Raw genomic sequence first — 10,920 nt, 5'->3', positions numbered from 1 at the left:
GGATTTTGTAGACTTGGGTTTTTTTCCCTCTGGTTCTGGGTTGGTATGATTGGCTTTGAAGGGGTTTTTACTTTGTGTTATTATATGATTATATGTTTAAATATCTATCTACAGTATATGTCTGGGTACATAGATGCCTATGACAGTGGATTTGTATGGGATGGTTTGGACAGGGCTGATCCTGCCTCAAGCAGGGGCTTGGACTAGATGTAAACCTCTAGTGGTTCCTTCCAGCCCTGCTTCTTCACAGACACAGAGACGCACACAGACACACAATATACATATACACAGAGTGAATTTTGTCCCCTTCTGGTTTTGGGTTGGTTTGACTAGTTTGGGGGGTTTGGAGTTTTGTATTTTGTTTCTGTCTCTCAATAGAATGGATTTTATCTGTTTTGGGTAGGATTGTGCCCCTCTGATTTTGGGCTGGCTTGATTTTATTTTTGGGGGGATATTTCAGTTTAGCTTTTTAATTATTTATTGCAGGTCTACGCTGTTCTGGGGGAGGGAGTTTCCCCCTCTTTTGCGGAGGGGTTGCTTTGAGTGGTTCTTACGGTGGTTCTGAAAGGTTTTGAAGAGTTTTAGGGGGGCTTAAGTGTGTGTGTACCTTATTCATTGTGGGTTTTGCCTGGTTTAGGAGTTTTTTTCCTCTAGTTTTGCATTGCTTTGGGGTATTTTTTTGGGAGGTTGATTGGGGGTTGGGGCAGGATCAGTTTTCATTGTTTAGGTTTTAAATGTATTTATTGTGGATGTTGTATGTTTGGAGTTCTTTTTCCCCAGTTTGATTTTAAAATTATTTTAGGGGTCTGGAGAATTTGTTTTTAATCTTGCTTTAGATTTTTGGGGGGGGGGGGGGGTTCTTCCTGTCTTAAGGTTTTTTCCCCTCTGACTTTTTGGGTGGTTTTGAGGGGGTTCTGGAGGGGTTTTTTTAAGTTCTTTAGATATTTATTTATTGTGGATATTATGTGTTTGTGTTGGGGGTAAAGGGGGCTGTTCTAGTCTAGGCCCAATCCTGGGCATCACTCCCAGAATCAGGTTCTGATCCTGGAAGGAACCACGGGCTGGGACAATTCAAATAAATTTTCTGGGGGCCCTGACTCCGGGTCCAATCTTGAGAAGAAACGGGGGATGAACCAAAGGGGCACTACTTTGGAGGCCCCAATTCTGGGGGAGGCAGGGAGGGGGAGGGTAAAGGAGGGAAGGGGATGCTCTGGGGTCCCTGATCCTGGGATGACCCAAGGGGGGAAGATAAAGAGAAGGGCAAAAGGGGGCTATTCTGGGCCCAATCCTGGGAGGGGAATAAAGGGGAGTGAGCTTCATTGGGTGGCTCTAGTTCTGGGCCCAATCCTGGGGAGACCCAAAGGGAGGCGAATAAAGGGGTTCTAGGACACTGATTCTGGGCCCAATTTTGTGGGGGAGGATAAAAGGTGGGTGAGCACTATTGGTACAAGGGAGGGGAGGGGAAGCTGATCCTGGGCCTAATTTCCCACCCCCGCCCAAGAAATCCAGGAGCCGCCTGGTTGGTGTCACCCGTGTATTTCTTACAAAGCCTTGTCTGTACACAGCACACCCAGATTTAAGTTTCGGGGGGGGGGCCTTTAAGTTGTCCCCTCTTCTTGCCCCCCCACAAATATTCCCCTGCCCTCTTACCAGCCACCCCATGTGGGAAAAGTGCAGCCAGAGGACAGAGAGACAGCAAGAGTCTGCTGGGCTCCTGGGGGACACCCCCCCCTCCCCCCAATTACCAGCCCCACCAGCCAGGAATGGGGGTGGGGTAGGGTCAAGGGGATTTCACCTGAATCTGGGCAGTATGGGGCAGATGGAGAAGTTTCTGGAGGGGTTGGAGCCCAACATTTTTAGGGGATCACGAGTTTTACGGGATGCCCCCAGAGTATTGGGGTTGTCCAGATTCTGTGGAGCTCCCCTGAGATTTGGTGGGCCTGGAGGGCTCCAGCTATACCTAGGGACCCCCCAAGTTTTGAAAATCCCCCCCCCAGAGTTGGGGGGGGTCCCCAGATATAGCAGTTGGGGGCTATACTCCCGATTTGGGAGTATAGCCACCCTGTCCTCTAAAATTATGGGGCTCTCCTGAGGTGTTTTTAGCAGGGTGGAGAGGTCCCCCAGAGGTTTTTTTCCCAGGGGTCATTGGGGATATGCAAGTACAGCAGGGGTGGCTCCTCACATTGGGGCGTAGTTCCTCCAAGTTATAGCAAGGTGTCCCCTGAGTTTTGAGGAAGGCCCAGATTTTGGGTATTCTCCAGAGATGTTGGGGACTTGGGCAGTTCCCAGTTATTTTAGAGAGGCTGGGGGAGCTTCCCAGGTTGGGGGGGGGATATCCCATGTTTCTTAGGGGGTCCCCTGAGATTTGTGAGGTTGGGGGGTATCCCCAGACTCTTGGGTTGAGTTGTCCCCCAGATTTGGGGCTTAGGGCCCAATGTGTGGGGAGATCTCCAAGATTTGGGGGGATTCACAGCTTTTTAGGGGAACCACACAGATATGGGGTGTCCTCAGATTATGGAGGACCTGGATTCTGGGGCTTTCCAGTTCTGAGGGGGCTAGAGGCATCTCTAGATTGTCAGGGGTTCTCCTGACTTTTGGGATGTCCCCAGTGTTTTGAGGGGCTGGAGGATTCCCACATATTGGGGGGGGCTTCTCAGCTTTTGGGGGGCTGGACTCAGATTTGGTTTATTCCCCATATTGTGGAGGTCCCTTGAATTTTGGGGGGTTGGGGAGCTCCACAGATTTTGGGGATCCCTAAAACTATTTGTTGGCTGTGGGAGTCCCCAGATTTAGGTCTGTGATGCACCAGATTGGTGGGGTCCCTCAAGTTTTAGCCCCCTGGTATTGGGGAGTTATAGGGGTCCCCAATAATTTTAGGGAGTTGAAGGCGTTCAGCCTGTAGTTGTTCAATGCCCCCACAGCCAGCAGTCTGCCTTCCTCATTGCAAGGGAGGTCACACCAGTGTCCCAGGGGGTTGTGTATCTGGGTCTCGGGGGGGCGTTGGGCCAGGGGGGCTGTCAGGGCAGAGGAAGTCAGCGAAGGGTCTGACGGACGTAGCCAGAGCCGGACGGATAGAGAGAGAAGAAACAGAGAGAGAGTGTGAGTCAGGCTTGGATGCCTGGGTCCCTTACACATCAACCTCCCCCGTCCCAAGGATCTTCTCAGGGTCCAAGCCTAAGCCTTGGGTTTCAGGGGGCCCCTGGATACCTGGGTTCCTTGTCTGTTCTCCCCCCCTCCCCCGAAAAACTTCTCAAAGCCTGAACTGGAGATCTGTTTTTACTGGAGTTCCAGAGGCCCTTGGATACCTTGATCTGGGGGGTAGGTGGGGCATGGTGGAACTGGACACCTGGGTTCTCTCCAGGCCCAGGCAGGTTCCCTTGGGGGCCTATTCTAAGTCAGGAGTTTCCCCACTTCCCTGGACACCCGGATCCTTGGTTTCAAGGGACTCTACCTGGGTTCCCTGACTTGAGCTTTGTCTCAAGGGGAAGGGTGGGAGGGAGACCCAGATGGCTGGGTTCTATCCCAGTAAGCCCAGGCTCTATTAGTCAGGCCTGTCTTTTCTGCACGCCCCACCTCCCAGCCAGGACACCTGGGTTCTTGGTTTTAGGGGGGTCCCAGATGCCTGGTCCTAGGGGGGGACAACACCCCTTAGCAGCCCCCCCAGCCCCCATACCTGCCCTGTGGTGGTGGCCCAGCGTAGCTCAGCGAATGGGGCAGCAGGGAGGGGTCCGGCCAGCGGGGAGTGGGAGGTCCCCCCCTCCTGTTGGGGGGCAGGGGTGGCCCCGCATGACGCAGGTACCACTCCCGTAGGCCCTCCAAGGCCAGAGCTTTCTGGCCACCCCGGGGAGGGGCTGGAGGGCCTCCCCCCCAAGGTGGATGGCTTTGAGGAGGACCACATGACTTGGCTCTCCCGGCCCGGCGGGTCTGGTGTGGAGGGCTGCCACTGCTGCCACCTCCCCCCCGACCTTGGCGCTCCAGGTAATAGTCCAGCAGGAGGTGGGCATAAGGGGGGGGGCGCTGGGCAGGGGGCGAAGGGTCCCCCAACCCTCCGCCCCGCTCGATCAAGGCCTCTGAGCTGTTGCTGCGCCGTGCACCAGGGGTGGGGGAGTCTACGGGGCCCTGCCAGAGCCGGGGAGGGTCAGGCCTGCAAAGGGGGGGTGGAGAATAGAAAGGTGGGTTAGTACTTGGAGGGACCCCAATTCAGCTTGAGAACCCACCCTGCCCAGACCCACTTCATCTCTCCCATGGTGCTAAGCAAGGGGATCCCCCTTCCCTCTCAATGGATAGTTCCAATCCCTTCCCATCTCCACTTGGTCTCTACCCTGGTGCTAAGCAGAGGAGGTGAGCTGGACAGTGGGTGGGAGACCCTCCCCCCCCCCCAAGCTGGGAATGGATGGGGGATCCCCGCTTTCCCCTCAATGGCAATTCCCCCCAACTGCACTTTGTCTCTCCCATCATGCTAAGGAGAGGATACCCCAAGCTGGGGATGGATGGGAGACCCCAGGATGTCCAAGGGGGGCAGGGAGGTCCTGAAGAGGTCCCTGGGATAGATTCCCAGTTCAGGAGGTTTCTCAGAGGGGTGTCAGGGGGTTCTCAGCAGTACCTGAGGTGCTGGTTGTGGTTGTAGCTGCCACGGCTCAGGATGGGGGTGGCTGGGACACTGCGGCCCTCGAAGCTGGATGCACTGCGGGGGAGGGGCCGAGTTGGGCTGGTGGGGTCACAGAGTTAGTGGGGGTGGTTCCAGGGGGATTGGAGAGGGGTCTCCTCCTAGGGTGGGTGGGGCAGGTCCTGGCAAGGTCTCAGGGGGTGAAGGAGTATGGGGGCATCAGGGGGGTCCCAGAGGTGGGGGAAAGGTCTCCTGTGGGGGTACTGGTAGGTCCCAAAAGGTTGTGGGGAGGGGCTGGGTAAGTTTTTCCCCTGGGGCCACCCATAAAAGAATGGGCTGCGGGGGTTGGGGGGAGGTCCCAGAGGGTGAGGGAAGGGTCCCCACCTGCGGGGGGCTGGGGTGAGGTCCCCACTTGAGGTTCCAGAGGGGTCTCCTCCTCCTGAGGGGGAGAGATGGCGGAGGAGCTAAGGAGGTCCCGCAGGGGTCAGGGCACACTTGAAGGGGTTATGGGGCTCCTACGGGGGGGGGTCCAAGATAAGTGGGGGAGTGGGATGGCTGGCCCAGGGGTGCACTGACCTTGGAGGACTGGCAAGGGAGTTGCGGCGGGTGCCTAGGGGGTCAGGGCCCAGCCCCCTCCAAGCCACTGGGCATCGGTCAGGGCTGTTGGAAGTGGCACGGAGGTGGTCACGGCTGCGGGGGGGCGATGGGTCGGCAGGGATCCCAGGGGGAGTGCCTGGGGGGTAGCAGGGTGAGAGGCAGGGAACCAAGGCATCTGGGCTCCAAGACCCCTCCCTTCAGAGGACCCAGGTATATGGGCTTCCAGCCTCCCCTACCCCACCCATTCTCCCCCTCCCTTTCTTCTCAGGGGCCCAGGTGTCCAGGGCACTCACCGTTCTCCTGATTGACCAGTTCTACCAGGGGGCTGCTGTTGGGGTAAAAGGCCTCATCTGGGGAGGAAAGGTGTGGGGGGGGGAGGTCAGTGCCTTGGGGGGGCCCTCCAGCCTGACTCCTCTCTCAGGGACCCCACATGTCTGGTCTCCCAGCCCTGCTCCTCCCATCCTTCAGCCCTTCTCCCCCTTCCAGGGAAACCAGATATGGGGGGGGAAAATCGTGGAGACAGTTTGGGAGTGCCCCTGAGGGGTAGGATCAGATGGGGTGGGGTTAGCTAGGGAGGACCATATAAGGGCAAAGGGGCCAGGCTTAACTGAAGAGGTCAATATAAGGGCAGGGGGAGGTGGTGGGAGGACCAGGAGAGTTGGGGGGTGTTGAGAGTTCTGGGCATATCCTGAGGGGGTGACAGGGGCAGGGAGTGTCTTAATAGGGAGTGTCACTGTGGGGGGAGGAGTTTGTAGGGGGTCTAGGGGTGTCCTGGGGGGATGGGAAGGCTGTGGGGGGGGTCCTTGGAAGGGGCTGGAGGCTTGTGAAGTCTTATGGGCACTTAAGGGGGGGGTCTCACCATGGTGGGGGGTACTGGGGGGGCTAGAGGGATCCCCAGTAGGAGGGTCTGGGGGGAGCCTTACCATAGGCCCCAAGCTGTGCTTCAAGCTGCCGCAGGCGCTGGGCAGCCTCAGCCTGGACCCGCTGCCGCCGACACCGCTGCTCCACTGAAAGTCCAGGGGCCAGCACCAGGCGCCGCGCTGCCTCCAGCACTTGTCGCTGCAGCTGCACCTGTCGCCCAAGTGCCCGCTGCCCAGCCTGCACCATGGGAGCAGGGGGTGGTTAGTTGGGGCAACCCAGGTACCTGGGTGCACAGACCCCCTGCTCTCACCTTCCAGCCCCAGTCATTTTGACCAGAGCACCTAAGAATCCAGGCTCCCAGCCCTTCCTGCTCTCACCCTGAAGCCCCACTTCCTGCTCACAGATGCTAGGCTGCCAAGATCCCACCCCCTCCACTCCTCACCCAGAGAACCCAGGCCTCCAGGCTCCCAGCTTCCCCACTGTCACCCCCCAGAAAGCCCAGGCATCTGGGCTCACCTCAGTTTGGGGGCCCCAGGGGTTGGGGATCACCCTCCTCCGCACAGGCTGGGGCCTCTCACCTGGTTCCAAGGGGTACTCAGGGGGCAAATGCCCTGTCAGCTCCTGGAGGGTGGGGGGAAGAGACAGGTCAGCCTTTGTATGGGTGTTGTGTGGGGTGGGGAGCAAGATGCACTCAGCTCCGGAGTGGATACATTTGGGTATAACACTGCCCAGGTAGGATGAGATGCAGCCAGCTCTGGGGTGGAACAGTTATAGGACAGCCAAGTATAACCCAGCACAAGATGAGAGGCAGTTAGCTCTGGCTGGAACAAGAAAGTATAATATGGGGTAGAGTTGAGTGCTTCTCAGAGGCAGAGCAGCTGAGGAGCAGGCCAGTAGAACACAATGATGTACCCAGTTCTGGGGTAAAACCGCTGAGCAAGGCCGAGCAGAACCTGAAGCCAAGACATGCCTAAGCACTGGCCAACTATAGCATGGACTGTACCCAGCTCTGGGGTGGAACTGGATGAATATAATATGGCTGACATGCACCCAGCTGTGCGTTGAAACCTACCAAGTATAACAGGTCTGGGATGAACCTAGCTCTGGCATGGAACTGTCAGGCACTGGCTGAGTATAACACTGGTCCAAAAGGCACCCAGCTCTGGGGTGGAACCAGCCAACTACAAGGTGGGCCTGCAACATGCCCAGCTCTGGGGTGGAACCCACAGTGTAGAACAGGTGCTGGGGCTGTGCCCAGCTCTGGGGTGGAACCGGCTGGTAAAACCTGGGTCTAGGATACACCCAGCCCTAGGAGGGGCAGCTGGCTGAGTAGAAAACTGAAGAGCCCAGCTCTGGTGGCCCCAGCTGGGGGGGCGTGTACTCACAGCCTCCAGCCAGCAGAGGCGTCGCAGTTCCCGCACCCGCAGGGCCAGCGTCTCCTCCAGGCCGCGCTGCCGCTCCAACAGCTCCCGCAGCCGGGTGCCAGGGTCTCGCCCTGGAGGCTCTGGGTGGTGGATGAGAAGCGGTGGGATCAAAGCCGCGCGATGGTAGGAGCAGGCTGAGGGGTGGGAGCATCTTGGGAGATGGGGAGGGGCCTGCTAGAGGGTGGAGTTAGTTTAGAGAGGTGGGAGTAGCCAATCAGGAGGCGGAACCACATAAGGGTGGGGTTAGCCAGGGAAGACCACATTAGGACAGAAGGTGGGGAGAGAGGACTATGTAAGGGCACAGGGGGCGGGGCTAGCCAGGAAGAACGAAGCAACGCAGAAGGGGCGGAGTTAGCCAGGTCGGACCATAGAAGGGCAGCAGGGGGCGGGACTAGCTGGTGTGGATCATAGTGGGGGGGGGGCCGGATGAGGACTACATTAAGGCACAGAGGGCTAGGAGGGCGGGATATGGAGGGAACAAGGGGGCGTGGCTTGGGCGAGGCGGGGCATTCCTTACCTGCAGAGGTGATGAGTTGCCCTTTGACCTCCATGCCGGGGTCACGACGCCCCCAAATCCATGACGCCGGGACAGAGCCGGTGCCTGCGGGAGGTGGGGGACGGCAGAGAGGCTGAGCAGATAGGAAGTCAGGAGTCCCGGCCCCGCAGGGAACCCAGGCGTCCGGGTCCCTGCTCACCCCTCTTGGAGAACCCAGGCAGCCGGGCTTGCAGCCCCCTCCTCACCCCAGAGGACCCACGCATTCTAGACCCTGGTTTTCCCCACCCCCGCAGAAGACCCAGGCGTCAGAGACCCTATACCACACCCCCAAGAAAACCCAGGTGTCTGAGCTCCCCCCCTCAAGTTCCTCCGAGAGTCCCTGTTCTTGGACAGCCGAGGCGTGCGGGCCCCCGTCATCCCCCAAGAACCCAGGCGTCCTGGGCCCCCTCCCCTTGGAGGACCTAGACGTCCGAGCTCCTAGTCTCCGGACCCTCCCAGGGAACTCAGGTGCCCACCCCGCAAACCTATTGTGCAACAGACCCAGGAATCAGGGAGGCTCCTGGCGCAGGGGCCGCGGAACCCAGGAGTCTGGCCCCCTCCCCGCTCCAGGCCAACACGTCCTTCGCCCTGAAGGCTCCAGGTGGCGGCTTCCTGCTCGTGCCTCCACGTCGTGCTTCCGGCGCCCAGCCCCCAATTCAACCCCTCTTGTAGAACCCAGGCATCCGGGATCCCAGCTCCTCTGGTCTCACTCAGTACACCCCCATCCCCTAGCCAGAGAACCCAGGTGTCCAAGCCCTCCTGGTCTCAAACCCTGCTCCCCACCCAGGTGTCCAGGCTCCTAGCCACCCCTGGTCTTGCATTCCCAGATTCCACTCTCTCCTAAGGAACCCAGGCATCCAAGCTCCCAGCCCTACCCCTGCTACAACCACTAGTCTCCACTTCCCTCCCAGAGAACCCAGGTATCCAGGCTTCCAACTCCCCCCCCCCCCCCAATGCAGGTATTCGGGATCCCAGCACCCCTTGGTCTCACTCCTCTCCCAAAGAACCTGGGTGTCTGGGCTCCCAGCCACCGCCAACCTCACCCCATGCCCAGAGAACCCAGGCATCTGGACTCCCAGCACTTGACCCCATCTCCAGCTTCCACACTGCTGTCTCCTGTTCAGGGGCTAACCTGAGGTCCTCCCCCTTTAGCACTGTCCTGGCCCTGCTCCTAGTATGGCCCCGTGACTGGGCCCCAGTCTGGAACTGGTCACCTAGGGCCTTCCTGAGGCAAGAAATGGGGTCAGGCCCTGGGTGTTTCCACCTCAGAGCTAGGTGCATCTGGGCCCCTTGTTATATTTCCTCATTCTGGGCTGCTGGACCTGAGCTGAGTGCATCTGGGCCTTCCCTCTGTCTTATTATACTCAACCATTCCCTGACTTCCCCACCCCAGAGCTGGGTGCATCTAAGACTTGTCATACTTGGCTGTTCCTAACTACTGGACAACATGGGCCTGGTTATACTTGGCTGTTCCCCGGCCATGGCCACCCCAGAGATGGGCACATCTCGGCCTATATTAGGCCTTGTTATACTGGGTTGTTCCACCCCAGAGCTGGGCACCTCTGGGTCCTTCCCCAGGGTTGTTCTACATCCTGGATGCCCCACCCCAGAGGTGGTTGCATCACCTGCCCTGATTCATCCTAGTTTGGGACAAAGGTGCCTGCCAGGCCCTGGGTGGGGACTGTGAGTCACCCTGATGACAGGGTTCCCCAAGGGGAGAGTTGGGGGCTGGGAGCTCAGATGCTTGGATTCTCTCCCCATCTTTGATGGGAAAAGAGCCCATTGTCCTTCCTGCAAAATCTGGGGATCCCCCCTTCCCCACAAAAACCCAAGCATCTGGGCTCTCTCCCCCCAGCCCCCGAAAACCCAGGTGTCCAGGATCCCAGCCCCTCCAACCCAAGAGTCTGGCTCCCAGCCTCCCCTGCTCTCAGTCCCTAGCCCCTCCCCCGCGAGAACCCAGGCGTCCCGGGCTCCCTCCCGCCTTACCTCACTCTGCAGTCTCCGGGTTCGGTGGGGGAGAGGTCCCTGGGGAGGGGTTTACGGATCTATCCTCCCACCCCCAAAACCCCCGCTCTGCGGGACGGGGGGCAGGTCCAGGCCGGGAGGTAGGAACCCAGGCGCCCGAGATTGGTGGTGGTGATGGAAGGGATGTGGGTCGTGGGTGAGGGGCACCGCCGGACTATGGCGGGGGGAGGAGGCGGGTTCCGGGCAGGGAGTGGAGGGCACCGGGGAGCTATAGTAGAGGCTGCAGATCGAGGATCCAGGCAGAGAACCCAGGTGTCCGAGGAAGAGGTGCGAGGAAGAACCCAAGCGTCCGGGGCCCCGGCGCTGGCTGCAGCTGGGGGTGGGGGTTAACCCTCCTGGTGCTGGGGAGGAAAGTGGGTCCGTCTGCGCCGGCGCAACGTCGCCATGGCAACCGGGGGCGGGGCGCACTCGGGGAACTCAGGCGTCTGGGTACCCGTCCCTCCCTATACATGACAAGGAACCCAGGAATCCGAGTACAGAGCACTCCCCCCGCCCCAAGTCCTGTCCAAGAGAACCCAGGTGTCCAAGCTCTCAGCTGACTTCCCTGTTAAGGAACCCGGGTGCCTGGGTTCCCAAACCTCCTAGTCCCAGAACCAGCCCCCATTCCTCTGCCAGAGAACCCGGGCGTCTGGGCTCTCTGCCTGCCCTTCCCTCCCCCCAGTGCATACAAGCATAGCCAATGCCCCCCTGACAGAGACACTGGAAAACGAGCCCCCTCTGCTGGCCACTGCCAGCACTATACTGGGGGGGCTGCGGGTCGGGAATGAGGGAGACCGCTGGCTGCGATGGGGTGCGGGTCGGGAGTGAGAAGGACCGCGGGATCCGGAGGCTGCAGGTCGGGGGCACCGCAGGACTATGGCGAGGGGGGTTGC

At 59.3% G+C, this 10,920-nt stretch overlaps 1 protein-coding gene across 5 annotated transcripts; it reads right to left on the bottom strand.

Annotated features, from left to right (window-relative positions):
• Positions 1–1,519: 1,519 nt before the first annotated feature.
• On the bottom strand, positions 1,520–10,392 carry CCDC120 (coiled-coil domain containing 120). 5 transcript variants are annotated; one of them, XM_019490941.2, is made up of 10 exons: positions 10,010–10,384; positions 8,006–8,089; positions 7,450–7,568; positions 6,581–6,685; positions 6,127–6,301; positions 5,497–5,553; positions 5,183–5,339; positions 4,604–4,684; positions 3,674–4,144; positions 1,520–3,044 (listed from the first exon to the last, which is right to left on the bottom strand). In XM_019490941.2, exons 2-10 carry the CDS (start codon positions 8,037–8,039, stop codon positions 2,954–2,956), a joined length of 1,290 nt encoding a protein of 429 aa, XP_019346486.1. In that variant the 5' UTR covers positions 8,040–8,089; positions 10,010–10,384; the 3' UTR covers positions 1,520–2,953. The 5 variants fall into 5 exon arrangements, with proteins under 5 accessions (XP_019346486.1, XP_019346485.1, XP_059589063.1 ...); XM_019490940.2 differs by having other exon boundaries at positions 4,604–4,708; positions 10,010–10,383; XM_059733080.1 differs by lacking the exon at positions 10,010–10,384 and adding an exon at positions 8,525–8,880 and having other exon boundaries at positions 4,604–4,708.
• Positions 10,393–10,920: the final 528 nt, after the last annotated feature.

The sequence above is a fragment of the Alligator mississippiensis genome, chromosome 8, assembly GCF_030867095.1.
Source record: "Alligator mississippiensis isolate rAllMis1 chromosome 8, rAllMis1, whole genome shotgun sequence".
In the NCBI taxonomy this organism is placed as follows: domain Eukaryota; kingdom Metazoa; phylum Chordata; order Crocodylia; family Alligatoridae; genus Alligator; species Alligator mississippiensis.
Note: the sequence above shows the minus strand (reverse complement) of the source record. Positions and strands in the feature narration are given on the sequence as shown.

What these genes read in the sequence shown, in the direction of transcription:
- CCDC120 (XM_019490940.2), bottom strand. Translation starts at nt 8,039, where the DNA reads ATGGAGGTCAAAGGGCAACTCATCACCTCTGCAG. An exon ending in TCCCTTGCCAGTCCTCCAAG is followed by an intron (nt 4,709 to 5,182) that starts GTCAGTGCACCC and finishes TGACCCCACCAG; the next exon opens with CCCAACTCGGCCCCTCCCCC. An exon ending in AACCACAACCAGCACCTCAG is followed by an intron (nt 4,145 to 4,603) that starts GTACTGCTGAGA and finishes CCCCCTTTGCAG; the next exon opens with GCCTGACCCTCCCCGGCTCT.